At 40.8% G+C, this 19,383-nt stretch overlaps 2 protein-coding genes across 4 annotated transcripts; one reads left to right on the top strand and one right to left on the bottom strand.

The window, feature by feature from the left end:
• Positions 1 to 319: 319 nt before the first annotated feature.
• Positions 320 to 4,364, top strand: ldlrad2 (low density lipoprotein receptor class A domain containing 2). Of its 2 annotated transcripts, none has more exons than XM_062453208.1 (5): positions 320 to 410; positions 1,872 to 2,357; positions 2,561 to 2,713; positions 2,993 to 3,136; positions 3,865 to 4,364. In XM_062453208.1, the coding sequence occupies exons 1-5, from the start codon at positions 323 to 325 to the stop codon at positions 4,176 to 4,178; spliced, it is 1,185 nt and encodes a 394-aa protein (XP_062309192.1). In that variant the 5' UTR covers positions 320 to 322; the 3' UTR covers positions 4,179 to 4,364. The 2 variants fall into 2 exon arrangements, with proteins under 2 accessions (XP_062309192.1, XP_062309282.1); XM_062453298.1 differs by having other exon boundaries at positions 2,996 to 3,136.
• A 9,629-nt stretch (positions 4,365 to 13,993) lies between these two features.
• On the bottom strand, positions 13,994 to 15,027 carry LOC134013795 (G0/G1 switch protein 2-like). 2 transcript variants are annotated; one of them, XM_062453633.1, is made up of 2 exons: positions 14,892 to 15,027; positions 13,994 to 14,744 (listed from the first exon to the last, which is right to left on the bottom strand). In XM_062453633.1, exon 2 carries the CDS (start codon positions 14,740 to 14,742, stop codon positions 14,392 to 14,394), a length of 351 nt encoding a protein of 116 aa, XP_062309617.1. In that variant the 5' UTR covers positions 14,743 to 14,744; positions 14,892 to 15,027; the 3' UTR covers positions 13,994 to 14,391. The 2 variants fall into 2 exon arrangements, with proteins under 2 accessions (XP_062309617.1, XP_062309538.1); XM_062453554.1 differs by having other exon boundaries at positions 14,871 to 15,025.
• Positions 15,028 to 19,383: the final 4,356 nt, after the last annotated feature.

Here is a 19,383-nt window from a genome sequence, read left to right on the forward strand (position 1 = left end):
GCCGACTGCCCCTCCGTTGTCATGGGAATGACAGAACACGTAGATAGATTCATCAAAGAGGGGGTTAAAAGGAACAAAAGCCAGTATGATGAAGAGTAATTATCCTGAGAAGGGAATATTCCTTGCGCGTCGTCATCGTTGGCTTCTCTCGGGGCGCACAAGTCTTCGCATGGCCAGACAGTTTATTTAGCCAGATGATAACTTTTCACGTGTAGCAGAGATTTACACGGAAACAGACACACAGGTTTTGAAACATAACAGCTTTTTCGGGTGGGAGTCTTGAAGAATACAATTGGGAATACGTATAGACCTTGAGATGGAGATGGACAAAGAGAACCAATTTCAACGCCTGTCAAAATCGTTTGTTCTTCTCAGCTTAATGACACTCACGACCTGTGCTATTGAGACGGGTAAGGAGATGGAAGATCATTTTTTAAGATTGATTCCATGGCTGATTCATTTGCCAGCCACTTGTTGCCATTGGGCTGACGCACTGCCCCGTGCAAGTAATTTATTTGTGACTGCTGACGCTTCAATGCACTTGGAGCTATTGTCGTCTAGACCACCGATAACATGCTATTGTCTTCGCTTTAATAAAGCATATTTAGGTTTTTTTTCTTGCTGTGTACATGTAACCCTTTAAACCTTGATCTAGATAAACTAGAGGAGCGCGTATGGAACGGACAGTTATGTATTATCATAACGTAATTTAACGATAACGTCAGGATATACGCACACCTAACACGCTGTCTGCTATAGTTTACCTTAAATAAGCCCCGCTAAATATTTCAGGTCATTTTGAAAACGTATTTTTTCTTAGCCTTTGATTAGTTTAGGTTTGTTTACTTTTGGTGAGTCATTGACGGCTACACTATTGTGTTAATGTTTGTACCATGGGGCCAGTTGCCCTCTTCATCTCTCACTACGTGTGCAATCAGGAGCTGTTATCGTTTTTCAAATATTCATTTTATTTTGAAGACTGAAAACTTTAGGTTTAAAGTGTTTAAAATGTTATGTTTACATTACACACTCATTTTCTCAGTGTATGTTTCGTAAGGCAATTAAAACCTCAATGTTAGACAGCATTCCACAGTCTAACACAAATCTGACTAAATCACTGGAGAACCAATGTTATGCTGTTGTTTTTAACAATTATTGTGTGGCATTATGTCGACTTGCACTGGAACATTTCAGAAATGGCTGGTTTTCCTCCCCTTCTTGTGAACATTCCCGGAGGTCAGTGCAGGAGGATTGAGCAGTCGCCCCAGGAAACGGAGCTAATAAACTCAAGGGGTGGACATAAATCTCATTATTTGGCTTACTGCCAATATAGGGGAATGTGAGGGCAAATCATCTGGCTCCATCTTGCCCTCACAGACAATTTGTCAGTTGTTACATTGATGAGGATGATGATATAATTACTATTTCTCAGACCCTAACGCTTGATGAAAATATAAGCATGTACCCATTTGAGAACATAGTATCTCTTTTAACCCTTGTGTTATCTTCGGGTCGTTCTGACCCATCAGTCATTGTGACCCACCGTCGTATTGCGACAACTTTACCGCATACAAAAACAAAGTGAAGCATTTTCTTTTAACCGTTGGGCTGTCTCAGACCCCCCACATTGCGAAGGTTAAAAGAAAATTATTTTTATTTGTTTTTGTATTGGGTAAAATTGGGTAAACACAACAATGGTTCGTAATGAACCTTTGGGTCATGTGACCCGAAGGCAGCACGAGGGTTAAGTTTATACATTTTTTATTAAAATGAAGCGTGTCCTACGTAGACTACAAGAAAAACTGTGTCCGCCATATGTGGTCAATTGAAATATATTCCCATTTGACAGTCCCCCTATTTGTTTCTTGTAGTGAATGTAGTGGACTTCTGTGGACAGATCATCCGGGGAGATGGTATGATTGTGAACTCACACCTGGAGTCCAAGAAGTACTACTTTGTCACCATGGGCACAGACTGCCATCTAACCATGCAAGCAGCGTCTCCCAAGGACAAGGTCCAGTTCCATTTCCGTTTCTTCCTGGTTTACAGTCTGCTGCGCGTTGCACCCCTCAGCCCAGCCCCACTCTTTCCAGAGTCCCCTCGAGGCTCCTCCGCACTCGCTCCACGTTTGGAGCCCACACCAGGGGAGGGTCCAGGCGACCCATGCCACGCAGGATCCTACATCCAGTTCCATGACGGGCGGGATAAGAGCTCGCCTACCATTGGGCCACCATTATGTGGGAAGAGTCCACCGAGACCCGTGCTCTCCACGGGCAACTATCTGACCCTGCGCCTGGTGACCCGGGGTACGCAGCCCAGAGTGGACTTTGTGGGAGACTTCACTTCCTTTAGACTGGGTGAGAGATGAAGGCATGGTTGACTGTAGTCTTAAACTTTTGTTGCTGTCGTGTCAAATACCACTGTTGCATAAGAGTTGTGTTGGAGTGTATAGTCAGGGCCTGAAGGTAGTAAACTGTTAAGTAGCATTTCCTTTTAAATTAGTTAGTTAGTTAATTAGTTCATTACTCACTCAGATGCATTGTTCCTTGTCTATCTGTAGGTTTTAACCAATCAGAGTGCAGTGGGGAGCCTTACTTCTCATGCCGGAATGGGAAGTGTATCCCCATGAGTCTGGTCTGTGATGACAAGGGAATCGACAACTGTGGGGATGGAAGTGACTTGGAAGACCACCTGCCCACAGGATGCAATTCAGGTGGTCCACAGGGATAAGTATGGGAGTCAGGTGGCTGAGCGGTTAGGGAAGCGGGCTAGTAATCTGAAGGTTGCCAGTTCGATTCCCGGCCGTGCCAAATGACGTTGTGTCCTTGGGCAAGGCACTTCACCCTACTTGCCTCGGGGAGAATGTCCCTGTACTTACTGTAAGTTGTTCTGGATAAGAGCGTCTGCTAAATGACTAAATGTAAGTTGAGCACAAGTTGCAATATAAATTCCAATGACCAATAGAACTGAACCTCTCCCGTTCCCTTCTCAGCAGGCCAGTTGTCTCCAGTGCAACCCCCATCCCCAGTTGTAACTGTTCCGCCACCACCTATCTTCAACCCGCCCACTGTGGCAGTATCTACTCACAGGAACTGTGGTACACCAGACAGCATACCCAATCATGACTCTGTGACAGGTGAATGGCCGGTTCAATTTTCATAGCCCACTGTTTTGTGTTAGTTCTTGGTAAGCAAGGATGAAGCTGGAGAAAGGGGAACGTTAGTATCTGAAAACTATTTTGTGGGTACAAATAAACTAGAGGCCCATTCAAATGCAAAGCACAGCTATCTATGACAGAGGACATAAAGCTAACTGTGGTGCTCATAGTTGTTCATTTAATGTTGGCACTTGTCGTAAACCCATAAACTGTGATGGATACTCAGTGGTGAATGTGGTCCTTTGAGTGACCTGTCACTATTGTTTCTTTTCCTCTCAGTCAAGGTGCAAATAGATACGTTAGTGACTGGCTGTTAGCCTTGGATTTCTTTTGTCTGTGCCAAGCCAATAAGATACCCGGTCAGGAAAAAAACTAGAAACTAGATGACTATGGAAATTGTCAGTCATTTATAAACCTGATCCACTTTGAATAGGCCACTTTTAGCCTCAATTCTAAGGCTGGTTGAGGTAGATTTGTAAATTGATGAGCATGTTTTTGTTGAAAAGACAAAACAAAAGCTAAAGGGACAGATCAATTTAGAAAGATCTGCAACCCTTCAACTTGTAGGCAGACAAACAGACAAACAGTGTGTTCTTATATCACACCTCTTTTATCATATTTCACAAATATGCCCAGTATACAGTTATAATGCAATACATGATATTTCTATGATTGACTACTCACAGACTTCCTTTACCTTTCCCCAGACTCCCCTTCCCATGTGTCTCTGCTGGCCCTTTACATCGTCCTGGGTGTGATAGCTGGTGGGTTGCTCCTTTGTTGGTGCTGCTGGTCACCTGGCTGGTTTCTCTGGAGGGTTAGTGTCTGTCGCTTCTTGCCATGCTGCAACTCCACTTGTGCCTCCTGTCACCTGTGCGCCCGCAGCTGTGCCCACAAAAAGGATCACCGCCCGGCTAAAGTTACCCCACAAGGACCAATCAACAGCACTGCCATGGGAGTGCTCACCTCAGCCATGGCTAATGCTAATGCCAATGCTAATGCTAACACTGTGGCAGTGTAGCATAGCATGGCTAGCTACAGTGGTTTGGAGATGAACATGCTAATCCTAAATCCAGACTGCGTGGAGGTAGCATCGGCTACAACAATGTAGAGAGATGGAGGCCAAAGTGAATTGAATTGAATGTCTTAAACAGTGTGGTGTGGTTCAAACCTATGTCTTACTCTCCATCCTATTTTATGACTTTATAAGAACATGATGAGACTTATCTTTTCACTATGTCATAAAGAATGTTACAGTAGCTAGAAGGAACGATGCAGGGTACCATATGGGAAGAGTTACTGCGTAGTGAAACATTAGACATGTACTGTGCAGATACCAAATAAGTCTGTTTGACTTTTATATTGTTTTCAACTATTCTATATATTATAAAAAAATTAGGATTAGATTAGTTTTTGTAACTACAATACGTTTCAATAAGGGTTAGTGTTAGGTGTTAGGGTTTTCTGATGGTGACCTGGCCCAAAAAATCCAGGAAAATAAGCCCCCTGTTGTCTACAGCTGCTCTGATCTCCACTGATTCCCCCCAACTTTCCATCTCCTCCCAACTTACTGAAACTGACTTGTTGTTTCATTTCCCACATGAGCCCCTTTAGCAGTGGGGTCCCCCCCGGTGTGGGCCAGAAGGGAAATATTTCAGCAAAGTGGATCCTACTTTACCGCTATTGTTTTCACTTGGCTAGGTCATTGGTACAAGGGAAATCACACACATACAGTTCTCATGTCTTCCATACAAACGTTCATTAGGATCTTGATCGAGTAGCTAAATAACCTTTCCTGGTTTTCCATCTGTGGCTGTTGTGTAACCAGATTACACAGTACCCCGCCACTCTCTTTTGAGGGATTTTGAGCGGTGACCCCCTGGCTGCGTACAGGAATGCTGTTTCTACCCTCTGGGTTGCTGGGCTGCATAGCTGAGTATGCTCCCTCTTTCTATCTTGGTCTCTCTTGAACAAGAATGTGCACATAGATGCACTCACAAGCTTACTCACATGCGCCATACACACACACACACACACACTGGTCAAATCACCCGGATGCGCTATTTTGCGTCAAGTCCGGGATTGAGCAGGATGTATAAAGTGTTTTAACGCTGGGGTTTTGAAATAATTATGTATGGCATGGCAGTCAGCCCTTGTATCAGGGCCCAAATAGTCACTGCATTACGTGAAGAAAATATAAATCATAGTGAGTGAGAGTGAGATACAAGTCGGTTGTCAGTGATTTTAGTTCTTACTTCAGATTACTAGCACTAACTTGTGCGTCTGTTGCAAAGTGCATATTCAAAGACAAAGTTTGTATCAATCTGCAACACATGAATTGTTATCTCATTATTTGAATTTCAAAATTGATAAGTCATCACTTTGTGTACCATTTGATATTTGAATGTAAAAATCACAAAATAAAAAAGTTGATTACTTTTAATGGTTAAACCATTTTACATCAGTTTCTGTTGTTTAGCATTGTAATGGTTGGTCTATGGAAGAACAAAATATTATTTCAGAATATTATGTACATATCCTTTAATAGATAAAACAAGGAGGTAAAAAGTATTGGTAAAATATATACTTCTTAGATGGTTGATCACCAATGAGAGCCATGTTGACAATAGGAAGGGCTTGGCAAAGTCTCTCGAAGCCACTCACTATGTCTGTTGTCTCTGTAACCACCGGCAACCTTTCAGGTCAAATCTACCACTTTTTATAAAGAGAATTATCTAGCTTTGAGTCTATGCCTATACTTGTTTGTGTCTTTTTCAATCCATAAATTCAAAGAATATAAAAAAATACTTGACAATGGAATGCAGTCACAAGAATTTGTGGGTACTTGGGTAAAAGAAAGCGAGAGGAAACTGTACAAACTGTACATTCTCAAATACTATTATCTGTATTGTTGTCTGTTCTTGGTTATCCTGACATTTAGCATATTTAATGTCAGTGAGACTTAACATATGTATATAACATTAACATATGTAAAAACTAAAACAACAAAAAAGACACGTACACTAACAAACATATGAACGCAAACACACACAAACTATTTTTAGACTTATCTTACTACATGTGGAAGTTGATTTCTTGTTGTTTACTCAACATGTGTTTGCTACCCTATTTTGACACAATGGTTTAACATTGTCTGCTTGGTATCTCTGTGTCCCAAGCCTCCGGATGCTTCATCTATGACTGACTGAGCCATGGGTGCTGACCCTGTTAAACCAGGTCAGACATCACTCATCCGCTTTTGTGGTGTAAAGGTAAACACACAACCAAAGACAATGGTACTATATCTTTTGGTTGCAGGAAGAGAAGATAACTTAATTCTAGTCTTCCTAAACCATGAAATAGAAATGTTGAGGTGTGTACCAGGTCCCAAGTATAATGATCTGTAAAACACGAACATTTATACTGGGGCAATGTGTTGCTTAGGACAAGATCTACTCGTGATTTTTTTGTAACAGAATTCTCATTTGTATCCTTTTCAAAATAATGGATTTTTTTTTAGCAAACAGTAATTTAATAATAATAAAAAAACATTATACAAATAGCAATATTATATATAATAAAAATAAATATGGCCGGTAGCCTACGTGTAAAATTCTCAAAATTCTCTTTCTTATGCTATTATGATAACCAGTTCCATAAACAAACCATTTAGTTGTTCAAAACCAATTCACACACAATGCACACAGTTATTTATAGCTCACAACAATTGCAATGGTTTCCATTCATAAATAGTTATATCAACATTTGCCAAAAGTTGTAAATTGACCACAGTTACATTTTCAACTTTGCAGTTTCAGAATGAAGCCACATTATGTATTTACTTGCATAAAAAGCATGTCTGCATCATGCCTGCAGACACTGCAACATGCATTTTTAACTCTTGATTCTCCCAATCTGGATTCTCAAAAATCTCTCGTCTTTCTGTCTGCAAACTGGCACAGCCATTGCCCTCTGGATCAGAGCTCACAGAGTCTCTCTTCAAAGACAATATGGTGCTGTGGAGAGGAAGTAAAGGAAATCCAGTTTCCAGGAGGCCCTGGCTTTATACCACGCCCTGTTAATGGCCTGCATGGTCACAACATCAAAAATCGCACAGTGCCCGTGATGCAGTTGGTGATTAAGATGTCAGTGAAACACACAAATACAGATCACTTGAATTATAAATAGGGCACAGTGCCTGTGATGATGTAGGTTACACACAAAGATTTCTGGAATTATAGACTGATTGTGCAGTGCTCGTGATGCAGCTGGTGATGACAGTTCTTCTCATTGAGTTTGGTACCTATATTTCTCAGATCATAATTGAAATTCTCAGGCGTCTCTGAAGTGGGCAACTTGTTCAATCTCCACATCATCTACTGTAGTCTCTTACCACCACAAATATCTAGACATTCAGTCATAACAGAAGTCATAACATGTACAATGGTTGAGCCAGTTTTCATAATTGTAGGCCTAATTCACCATACAGCGCTTGCATGTACAGTTCTGCCTAAGAGGTGTTTGCTATGTTTACATAAACGTTTGTATTTTTTCCTTTGTGCGATGCAATGCATATTGTATTTGTTTACTTGTATTTTCTGTATCACATTGACATAAATACTATATTTGTACGAACATTGTTCCTGTCACTATATCCATGCCTCAAGAAAACGGCCATGGAGGCTCAAGTGGTAGGAATTGTGCCCATGTCCGTGATGCAGCTGGTGATAATAATGTCATAGCATATTTGCAATGTGCAGGCAGTTTTGACATCAGTAAACACGTTAATTTATGTAACAAAATTCACTGATCTATACTGAATGTATCCACTTTATGTTATTGTTCTGTTAGCTAGCCAGCATTTCATCCATAAAGAAAACCCATTGACAACATCTGATTTATATGCCAGCAGTCAGCACTGCTAACCTGGCCATGTCAGTTTTAAAAGCTTTGATTGAATGCATATTGTCTCAGAGGAGGGCTAGTTACCTTCAGGATAACCGTATGACCAATTTGGCATTAATTGCTTCAAACCATAACATAATCTTGATTGAGATATTGCATAGTTCCACAGATAAGACAAAAAAATCACGTCAGGTACAACATTGTAAATTGTCCCAGGTGCAGTCTGTGATACAAGACAGTGCTACAAATCTAAAATACAGTTGAGACAGTAATAATAATAATAATAAGACTTTATTTATATAGCACATTTCATACAAGAATTGCAGCTCAATGTGCTTTACATAAAATCAATAAAAACAACAATACAAGTGATAAAAGTAATAAAAATAAATACAAAATAAGAATACAAATTAAAATATAACTCAACAAAATACAAGCCGCAGTTTTTGCGGGAATCAAAACACATAAGCCGCAGTCTTTGAGGTATCTCGAATCCGTCTTAGACTCGAGCTGCCTTTGCAGTTTCCAAAACATATAACAACCCAGACTAGATGCAATAATAAAATGCAATAATAAAACAATAATAAAACTAATAAAAGTAGTAAAACCCTTCTGAGATAAAATTAGTTAAATGCTTTGGTAAAAAGATAGGTTAAGACAGTGACACAATTTTTTATTTTTTTGCTCTGTATGCCACCACAATGGATTTGAAATTAAACAAACACAATGTATTTGAAGTGCAGACTTTCAGCTTTAATTCAAGGGGTTGAACAAGAATATTGTATGAAACATCTAGGAATTAGAACCATTTGTATACACAGTTCCCCTTATTGTAGGGCCTCAAATGTAATTGGACAAATAACCATAATAATGTATAAAAGGTTAATTCTTAATACTTTGTCAAGAATCCTTTGCAGGCAATAACTGCTTTAAGTATGGAAGCCATGGACATCACCAGACGATGTCCTTTCTGATACTTTTCCAGGCCTTTACTGCAGCTGTCTTCAGTATGCATGCAGTATGCATGCTCGATTGGGTTGAGAGCAGATGAATCAACCTGGCTGCTTCTGTATTCTGTCTAATCAATGAACACTAGTGACCCAGTGCCATTGGAAGCCATTCATGCCCATGCCATCACACAGCGTCGTGTTTTACAGATGATGTGGTATGCTTTGGATCATGAGCCATTCCAAGCCTTCTCCATACTTTATTCTTACCATCATTCTGGTACAGGTTGATCTTAGTTTCATCTGTCCAAAAAATGCTGTTCCAGAACTGGACTGGCTTTCCCCCCCGCAAAGTCTAAACTTGCCGCTTATGAATGGTTTGCATCTTGTGGTGAACCCTCTGTATTTGCTCTTGTGAAGACTTCTCATTGTGGTAGACTTGCATAATGATATGCCTACCTCCTGGAGAGTGTTCTTCACTTGGCTGGAAGTTGTGATGTGTTTTTTCTTCACAATGGAAAGGATCCTGTGATCATCCACCACTGTCGTCTTCCGTGGACGTCCAAGCATGGACGTTCCTTGAAATTGGATGTGGATACCCTCAAATTAAAGATGAGAGATTGCATTTTAAGTCCATATTCATCGTTGAACTGTAACTTCAATATATTTTGGTAAACAGCCAAAATAAAAAGAATTGTGTCTGTCAGTGTCCAAATATATATGGACCTAACTGTATATCATGCAGAAAAGTACGGTGGCCGACATGTGCAAACGCGCTGCAAATTAAGAAAACACATGCAAATAGACAAAACACAAGCAAATTAAGAAAACGTCTTCATGAATTTCACAACACATGCGCAGCATTCAGCAAACGCGCTGCAAATACACACAACACAACCATACAACAGCTTGATTTTCGGCCCCACGGAGCGAGAGAGACATATGAGAAGTTTTTTTTGGAAATGGGACCAAAATCGAAGTTTCTCTTTTGAAAAACTGTAAAAGAGGAGGGCCGCATGTAAAAATGAAAACAACCTTTCTATGTCGCCTCTTTACTTCGATGTTGGTCCAAACTCTCTTTCGCTCCGTGGGGCCGAAAATCAAGCTGTTCCATTTAGAGGCCTGGAAAACTTCCGTTGTGAAAACTGGATGCAGCGTTTTTGGTTTGCGTGCTTTCGTTTTTTGCAACGCGTTTATGTATTTGCAGCGTTTTTGTTTTGCGTGCTTTCGTTTTTGCAACGCGTTTATGTATTTGCAGCGTTTTTGGTTTGCGTGCTTTCGTTTTTTGCAACGCGTTTATGTATTTGCAGCGTTTTTGGTTTGCGTGCTTTCGTTTTTGCAACGCGTTTATATATTTGCATCGTTTTTGGTTTGCGTGCTTTCGTTTTTGCAACACGTTTATGTATTTGGTTGTGTTGTGTGTATTTGCAGCGCGTTTGCTGAATGCTGCGCATGTGTTGTGAAATTCATGAAGATGTTTTCTTAATTTGTTTGTGTTTTGTCTATTTGCACGTGTTTTCTTAATTTGCAGCGCGTTTGCACATGTCGGCCACCGTAGAAAAGAGATTCAAAGATACCATGAGAAGGAAGGTACATAAGTGCTAAGTAAGTGGCTTCAGGTCACGTGCTTAATGTAGGAGTTTGAAGATGTGCTCAGTTGAACAGAGAGAACAAGTGTCATTCTGGCTGTCCTTCACATGGGAAAACAATGATTGCGTGTCCTCCAGGATTCCCTTTCATGCAAGAAATTATGATGATGTGCCCTCTAGAGGAAGAACATTTCATGACATGTCTTCATGAGTGCTGTTCTGTGTAGAAAATGTGATGCAGTGCCCTCTAAGATTCCCTTTCATTGGTCTAAACATGACATTCCATATTAGTGCCCTTCCCTCCAATGGAAAAAGACTGTCATTATGAAGTGCTGTCTATGCTGCTCCTACATGACGTGTCCCAAAGGGTGCACTTGCCAGTAGAGAAAATGGGATGCAGTGCTGCATAGGGTCCTCTTACTGGTGAGAAAAAACATGAAGTGCCCAATTAGGTGCTCATCTAATGGAGAAGAGCTCCTTAAGTGGATAAAATGTGATGCAGTGCTGTAAAGGGTGTCCCTACATGTGTGAGAATGTGGGTAAGTGTCCTAAAGGATACCCCACCAGTGGAGAAAATGTGATGTGGTGCCATGCAAGTGGCATACAATGGACTAAACTTGAGGTTTCCTACAGGTGCTTTGCTGATGAAAAAGCTCATGAAGTGCCCTCTTAGATGCCCTTCCAAGTGAGAAAACATGTTGAAGTGCCTTGCAATAGAGAGAAAACAATGCCAGTGAAGAAAATGTGATTCAGTGCCCTATAGACTTTTGACTCAAATTTGACGGCCTAGAAGGACAGTTGCACATCTCTCTAAAGAGCAGGGGAGAACATTTTTAAAGGAACCTATATTCTTTACCATGGGGCCCCACCAGCACAACAATGAATTAGTATTTTATTTTCCTTTATTGTGTCACATTTGACAACCAAATTTAATTTGTTAAACTATCAAATACAGTTAACCTAATATAATATAACCTAACCTAAAGGGTACATGTATTGAAAAAAAGGGACTGTGCAGATACTAGCCTAATTTATCGACCCCCTTGCAAAAACACTAGTGTTGTCACAGGACTCACTTAAGGAAAGCATACCCTAGAGGGAACATTGTAGGGGAAATTGTAGGGCCTGTCGTTTATCCCAGGGCACCTATATTGCTCCAAATCACATTTAAAGATCCTGTAAAGTGGACCTGGAAACGAGTTTTAAGTTTGCCACACCACAGAATAATGTGTTATTAACTACCCAAATTCTAATGAAAAAATAACACCGACAAGTATGTTAAATTAGGCTTTGAAATCGTGAAAAAATCAGCAGTCTTCTCTGCTTGAGACTGGGGGGGCGTGTCGCCTGAAGGAGCTGAAGCTCCGCCCCTCGCTGCCTAGTGCCTACCTCCGACCCAGATAATGGACGCTATGTCAATGAGTGAAACATACAGATGCATATAAATGAAATGTTCCCCTGAGCTGTAACAGTAAAAATGGACACCAGAGACAGCAGACAGTGAGCTCTCCAACTAGGCTACTTCTAACACATTAGCTACCATTTCACCAAAATACCATAATTCTACACCGAGTAGCCTAATATCAATTTAGCAGTTTGCACTAACTCATAGCAGAGATACCTCTGGAAAAGTTATCTAGTATAATTATAACAAGCACACAGAACAGAGTGATGAACTGCTGGCAGCGGTGGATTGTCCAGGTGCGACCGGAGGAGGAACGACCGGGAGGGCGATGCTCGGTACGGCTCCGCGCTGCAAGAGAAGCCGTGTGTCCGCGAACCCCGTCTGTCTCTGGTCCATGTTAAAACTATCCGCTGTGAAATGGTCAGTGCAGAGGCGGCTGTTGGAGTTTATCCGAAGCTTTCCATGAGCGTGTTGCTCTTCACAAAATCTATCCACCTATTTTTCCTTTCATTATCAATAGGGAAGATGCAGTTGCGGGTGGTGGGAGACATCCTGAAGCTAGCTAGCTAGCTGATGGAGGCTACAATAACAGTACAGCAGGAGGAGCCATTCAGTGATCTGACGTAGATAGGGCGAAATGACGTAGATAGGGCATTTTTTGGCTCCGCCCATTAAAACCTGATCTGAAAACGGAAGAGAAACTGTTCTTCGGTTTAACTCCACATTTCAGTGTGACAAAGTTTTAGCGCTTTGCACATGCTTTCAGGAACTCATTTCACACGAATATAATGTACTTAGAAGCAAAACATGGAATTTACTTTACAGGATCTTTAATCCACTGGCAGGGCACATAATTGGGCACAATTTTTTCTCACCAGTAGGAGTACCCTATTCAGCACTGCATCACATTTTATCCACTGGTAATGGCACCCTTTGGGACACTGCCCCAAAGAGGCAGCATAAAAGGTATTTCATAACAATACACTTTTTCACTGGATACCCAGAGGGTACTTCCCCACATTTCCTTGCACATAGGGGCACCCTATAGGGCACTGCATTACAGTTTGTCCATTGTAAGGGAACCTATTAGGGTACTGCATCACATTTTCTACACTGGAAAGGGCACCCTAGAGAGCCCTTTATCAAATGTTCTTGCACTGGGCCACCATAGTAGCCCTTTATCATGTTTGATCTACCATTGGGGCATCCAAGAGGGAACTTTTGCTGCATTTTTGTCTAACATGGGGGCACCAGGGGGGGGGGTGCCGCCCCTGCCCCCCCTCTCCCCTCTTGAGTGTGTCACTGTCTATGACTAATACTTTATTTTCTTTTGCAAGAGTAGAATATCACAGATTGTATGGTTTAGGCTACTGCAGAATTGCGCCCTGGCACAGAAATGGTATCAGAATCAATTTGCCTGCCAAAACGGAGGGAATGTGCATGTCCCATTTCCCGCAGGAGTGCTTTAGCAACTGGTGGTATTAGGATTTGTGAAACGTTAGCCCCAGGAAGAAAAATGCTCCGGTCTCATCTAGTACTATTCAGATAGCCTAGCTTACCTTTTCATCATCTCTCCTTCCATAGCCTCGGCTTCACCTGTCCCAGCCTTGCTGACAGGTTTTTACTGAAACAGGTGCAGTCTGTCTGTGCAATAGCCAATGACAGGGAAGTCAAGTGGGGAGAAATCCTCAACATTGCATGACCTTTCACTTGCAGACGTTGCATTTGATTTTACAGACTCAGGCTACAGTGTTTTAGCATTGCTCTCCAGAATTTCTATTTTTAAATATAATCTAGCATTATTAACATAATTGGGTACGTCAGTGCCACTTACATTTCATTGACCACATAAATGATCATTCATGAGAAAATCCCCACCCACAACTTTTCACCAGAAAGAAGATTTAGGACAGTTACACTCTAAATATCCAATTGTTGGATATTTCTCAAACAGAAAGCTCACTTCATTACGTGCAACCTATTCCTTCAGCATGTTGAATAAAAATATTTCTTTATTAAGTTGCAAAAAGAGATCATACATTTACAGGATTGTCACGTAGCAACGTAACGTTCTTTGGCACCACTGTAGCAAATGTAACTTGGGAGACTGCACAGCAGCGACCCTGCTCTTTTTCGTCTATCAGCAAGACCTTCTAACCTTCCCTTCGTGGAGAAAAGTCGACAAGGGTCATTCAACTTTGCGTCAGGTCACACAAGGCAGCGTAGCGCAGCTCAGCAGTCAGACTCAAATAACGTTACAGTTGACTGTGTTTGCATTCGCTCTCGTCAAGCTTTTTCAGTAGCTTTTGACGCGCACCAATGAGTTATAAAAGCTGCGCAATGTGTTATAAAAGCTGCGCAATGTAACAGCGAAAGACACTGGGAACTTTAAGATGCGTGGAGGCGGTTGGCTGCGTTTCTCTGCACCACCGTCTCCTTCTGCTCCTTGGGTTGAGTGACCTCTTTGGCTACTCCCCCCTGTCTCCCAACTTCCAATTCTGTCTTTCTCTGTTGCTCCTCAGTCTCCAGCAACTTCTGCTCCCTGACCATCAGCTGTGCCAGCTCGGCATCTAATGGTTCGTTGAAGGAAAATAGTTTGCAAACCGTGTCCATAAGACCAAGGACTGTTCCCAGGGTAGCCACCACCGAGCCGATCAGGTACAACTTCAGCATACTTCGGTTAGGTTTCTGCCTTAGCATCTCCTTAGCAAAGGGGATGATTTCGTGTATGGTTTCCATTTCTGTCGAGAGACATCGAGTTATTGTTGTCGGTCCCTTTTTTACATATAGGCTACAGCAGATTATCTTTCAAAATATCGCTCAGTTTAATGACAAGTGACAAGCATTTCTATATTTAAATGCACTACCGTTCAAAGACTGCTACTTACTTGAATTGTGTTATTTAATCTGTTTCTTCTTGGAAGACTTGGGATATCCGAACCTTCGGCGAAGCTTGGTTTGGTCACAATGCGCACGGATGAAGGGGCGCTTCTCGCTTTTAAATGAAGCTTTACGGGTTGCCGCCCATTCTCTGACGTTTATTGAAAGAGAAGACAAACACGAGTCCCCCACGCACAAGTAAAGTCAAAATAAAGCCAAGATCAATTGAACGTGAGCTACGTGATGAATCCGCAGTTTGGTGAGGCGTGTTTGTGTGAGTGATGCGTTAAGAGCTGAAACAAAAGACCTTCGGGCAAACCAAATTATCGGTCTTTGACAGACATTCTATTAAGTGGATGACTGAAAATAGATAATTTCATTAAAACACCCATTTATTATGAATTAATTGTCGTCATCGGAAATTTGTGGACCTAAGTCATGTCAACTTGATAGCTTTCTAACATCCATTTGATCTATTGTAGTCCCCAATCTTGCTGGAAACAATAAATAGTTTGAACCAGACTCAAACCCAGTCTCCACTTCTGTCATGTATGACAGTCTGTGAACTCTGAGACAGACACACATAGTGACAAACAGTGACTAATGACAGCAGGATGGTACAGCTGATCACACAAGCCATTACAAATCATCCTATTCCTTTTCTAATATCCACCGCTTTAACTTAGACTTTCCCTAACTAATTTCAATATTTACAATGCCTCTGTAAATAGTAGGCCTACTGAAACATTATTGGGTGTGCTTTGCCTTCGGCAAGGGCACAACCTTTGTTCTCTCACATATATATTATTGGGTGTGCTTTGCCTTCGGCAAGGGCACAACCTTTGTTCTCTCACATATATATATTTGGGTGTGCTCAAGCCTTCGGCGAGAGCACAACCTTTGTTCTCTCACATATATATTATTGGGTGTGCTCAAGCCTTCGGCGAGAGCACAACCTTTGTTCTCTCACATATATATTATTATTATTATTATTTTTATTTCTTTTTGCCCCCCTAAAACTCAGTCAATATTTGGCCTACCTAGACAACCTAGGTGTCAAAAGTTTCGTCTTGGTAGCGATTGAGTTGCTTCTATTGGGATTTACGTTCCGTTGCATGGTTTAGGGTGAAGTTAAGTTTTTGTGGCGAAAAGTGAAGCTAACGGTGGCTAATTTGCTAGCCACAATCACTGACGTTACTAACGTCACTACGTCACTAACGTCACGAAAACACGCGTGACTACCTTTGGCAGGACATTCGTTTCGTATCTGTTAACTTGGGGGATAGCTAGGCTAACTATAGCTTTACTGCAAGGCAGCTGCAGAAACGCCACAAGCAAAGAGGCCAGGGTGATAACTATTTACTCATTTTACTTTGTGATATGACACACAATTGTGATGTGTAATGTAACTACAATATAAGCTGATATTATTAAGGAAGTACATCTACTTTCGGAAACAGTAGTCTACTATTTCACTGAAGTATTAGCATCATGACATTATAGCCTGTGTTGCCCGGGCAACACATACTACAGTGGTCTATGATGTATCTGTTTTCAATCGTTAAAATACACATTCCTCACATATACATTTTCGTTGTAGGATTTATTCTGACATTAGTAAACGATTTGTTGGTGAAATTACCATTACCTGTGGTTTCAAACCAGTGTAGCTAACTGCAACGCTGTACAGTAGTAGCTTACGCGAGACGCACTACAAAAACATCTACAGTACACAGCTGTTTAGGAAGTCAAACGGCGACAGAACATGTTTGGCACTCCCCTTACTTAAATCAAAAGTCTATGTAACTACTAACCTTAACTTCATTGCCACAGCCTAAACGTTGTCAATCTGTTCATGAAAATAATTAATTTCAGCCTAAACCATACAACGGAACGTTAAATCCAATTCAACCAACGCAATCGCTACCAAGACGAACACAGCAGTAGTCTAGTACTGTACCGTAGTAGTACAATTTACCGGGGCAGCTTCTCCACACAGGGCTATATCGCATTTTGCGTTGTTACTGACAATGGTCGCTACCAGTGAACTTTTTATGAATGAGCGATTTTCCACTAAATAAATGTCAAGCTTATTTACGTTTTGGGGGGCATATTTTCAGTTAGCAGATGGTACTGTTTGAATCGCGATTCCATCTTCTACTGCCGGGTAACGTCGTAGAATAATCTTCAAAGGGGGTTCTTTATTAATGAATGAATGCAATGAGTAGGCTACAAGCCTGAAAATATCACGAGAAGGGAAAAACTTAAAATGACGTTTAAGTCTTAGAGATTAGGTCAATTTTTACACCGGTCTGCCAAATGTATTCATTTTCATTCAACGATGAGGCTGCCTCTTGCAGGGGAAATGAGAAGACATCTATTTCATTCTACACTTCACTCGTATTTTCAGTTGTAAATGAGCAGCAATTTTTTTCTTTTAAATCTATTTAATCTTTAGAAATAATAACTATGCATTTTCATATAAAATATACAGAAATCAGTTGTAAAAATGTCATTCAAAAACGGACCCCTGTGCAACCGACGCAAGCAAGCACACCCTACAATTTCCCCAGAAATTGTACCCTCTCTAGTTATTATTATTATTATTTTTATTTCTTTTTGCCCCCCTAAAACTCAGTCAATATTTGGCCTACCTAGACAACCTAGGTGTCAAAAGTTTCGTCTTGGTAGCGATTGAGTTGCTTCTATTGGGATTTACGTTCCGTTGCATGGTTTAGGGTGAAGTTAAGTTTTTGTGGCGAAAAGTGAAGCTAACGGTGGCTAATTTGCTAGCCACAGTCACTGACGTTACTAACGTCACTACGTCACTAACGTCACGAAAACACGCGTGACTACCTTTGGCAGGACATTCGTTTCGTATCTGTTAACTTGGGGGATAGCTAGGCTAACTATAGCTTTACTGCAAGGCAGCTGCAGAAACGCCACAAGCAAAGAGGCCAGGGTGATAACTATTTACTCATTTTACTTTGTGATATGACACACAATTGTGATGTGTAATGTAACTACAATATAAGCTGATATTATTATGGAAGTACATCTACTTTCGGAAACGGTAGTCTACTATTTCACTGAAGTATTAGCATCACGACATTAGCCTCTGTTGCCCGGGCAACACATACTACAGTGGTCTATGATGCATCTGTTTTCAATCGTTAAAATAAACATTCCTCACAAATACATTTTCGTTGTAGGATTTATTATGACATTAGATTACAAGTAAACGATTTGTGGGTGAAATTATCATTCCCTGTGGTTTCAAACTAGTGTAGCTCACTGCAACGTTGTAGCCTACGCGAGACACTACAAAAACATCTACACAGCTGTTTAGGAAGTCAAATGGCGACAGAACATGTTCGGCACTCCCCTTACTTAAATCAAAAGTCTAACTACTAACCTGAACTTCATTGCCACAGCCTAAACTTTGTCAATCTGTTCATGAAAATAATTTATTTCAGCCTAAACCGTACAACGGAACGTTAAATCCAATTCAACCAACGCAATCGCTACCAAGAGGAACACAGCAGTAGTCTAGTACTGTACAGTAGTAGTACAATTTACGGGGGCAGCTTCTCCACACAGGGCTATATCGCATTTTGCGTTGTTACTGACAATGATCGCTACCAGTGAGTTTTTTATGAATGAGCGATTTTCCACTAAATAAATGTCAAGCTTATTTACGTTTTTGGGGGCATTTTTCAGTTAGCAGATGGTAATGTTTGAATCGCGATTCCATCTTCTACTGCCGGTAACGTCGTAGAATAATCTTCAAAGGGGGTTCTTTATTAATGAATAAATGCAATATGAGTAGGCTAAATGCCTGAAAATATCACGAGAAGGGAAAACTTAAAAGGACGTTTTAGTCATAGAGATTAGGTCAATTTTTACACCGGTCTGCCAAATTTATTCGTTTTGATTCAATGATGAGGCAGCCTCTTGCAGGGGAAATGAGAAGACATCTATTTCATTCTACACTTCACTCGTATTTTCAGTTGTAAATGAGCAGCAAAAAAAAATGCTTTTAAATCTATGTAATCTTTATAAATAAGTATGCATTTTTATATAAAATATACAGAAATATCAGTTGTAAAAATGTCATTCAAAAACGGACCCCTGTGCAACCGATGCAAGCAAGCACACCCTACAATTTCCCCAGAAATTGTACCCTCTCTAGTTTTGCATGTGATTTATGGCTTTTTGTCAGTAATAATATATTAAATTAAATTAAAATTGATCAGTGGCCATATTCACAAAACATCTTAAGCCTAAAAGTAGCTCCTAACTTGCTGATTCAGGAGAAACTCTTAAAAATAAAGAACCAGCTGCTAAATCTGTGAAAAGTTAGGGGTAGTAAATAGCTCCTAAAGGCCGATTTATACTACTCCGACTCCGTTACAGACAGACAGACGGACGTAGTTGGACGGATTCATTAAATTTATAATACTCCGAAGGCTGTGGGTGCTGAAAACAATTCACTGCCAG

This window comes from Osmerus eperlanus, chromosome 1, assembly GCF_963692335.1.
Source record: "Osmerus eperlanus chromosome 1, fOsmEpe2.1, whole genome shotgun sequence".
Lineage (NCBI taxonomy): Eukaryota > Metazoa > Chordata > Actinopteri > Osmeriformes > Osmeridae > Osmerus > Osmerus eperlanus.

What these genes read in the sequence shown, in the direction of transcription:
- ldlrad2 (XM_062453208.1), top strand. Translation starts at nt 323, where the DNA reads ATGGACAAAGAGAACCAATTTCAACGCCTGTCAAAATCGTTTGTTCTT. An exon ending in GACCTGTGCTATTGAGACGG is followed by an intron (nt 411 to 1,871) that starts GTAAGGAGATGG and finishes TGTTTCTTGTAG; the next exon opens with TGAATGTAGTGGACTTCTGT. An exon ending in GCCCACAGGATGCAATTCAG is followed by an intron (nt 2,714 to 2,992) that starts GTGGTCCACAGG and finishes TTCCCTTCTCAG; the next exon opens with CAGGCCAGTTGTCTCCAGTG.
- LOC134013795 (XM_062453633.1), bottom strand. Translation starts at nt 14,742, where the DNA reads ATGGAAACCATACACGAAATCATCCCCTTTGCTAAGGAGATGCTAAGG.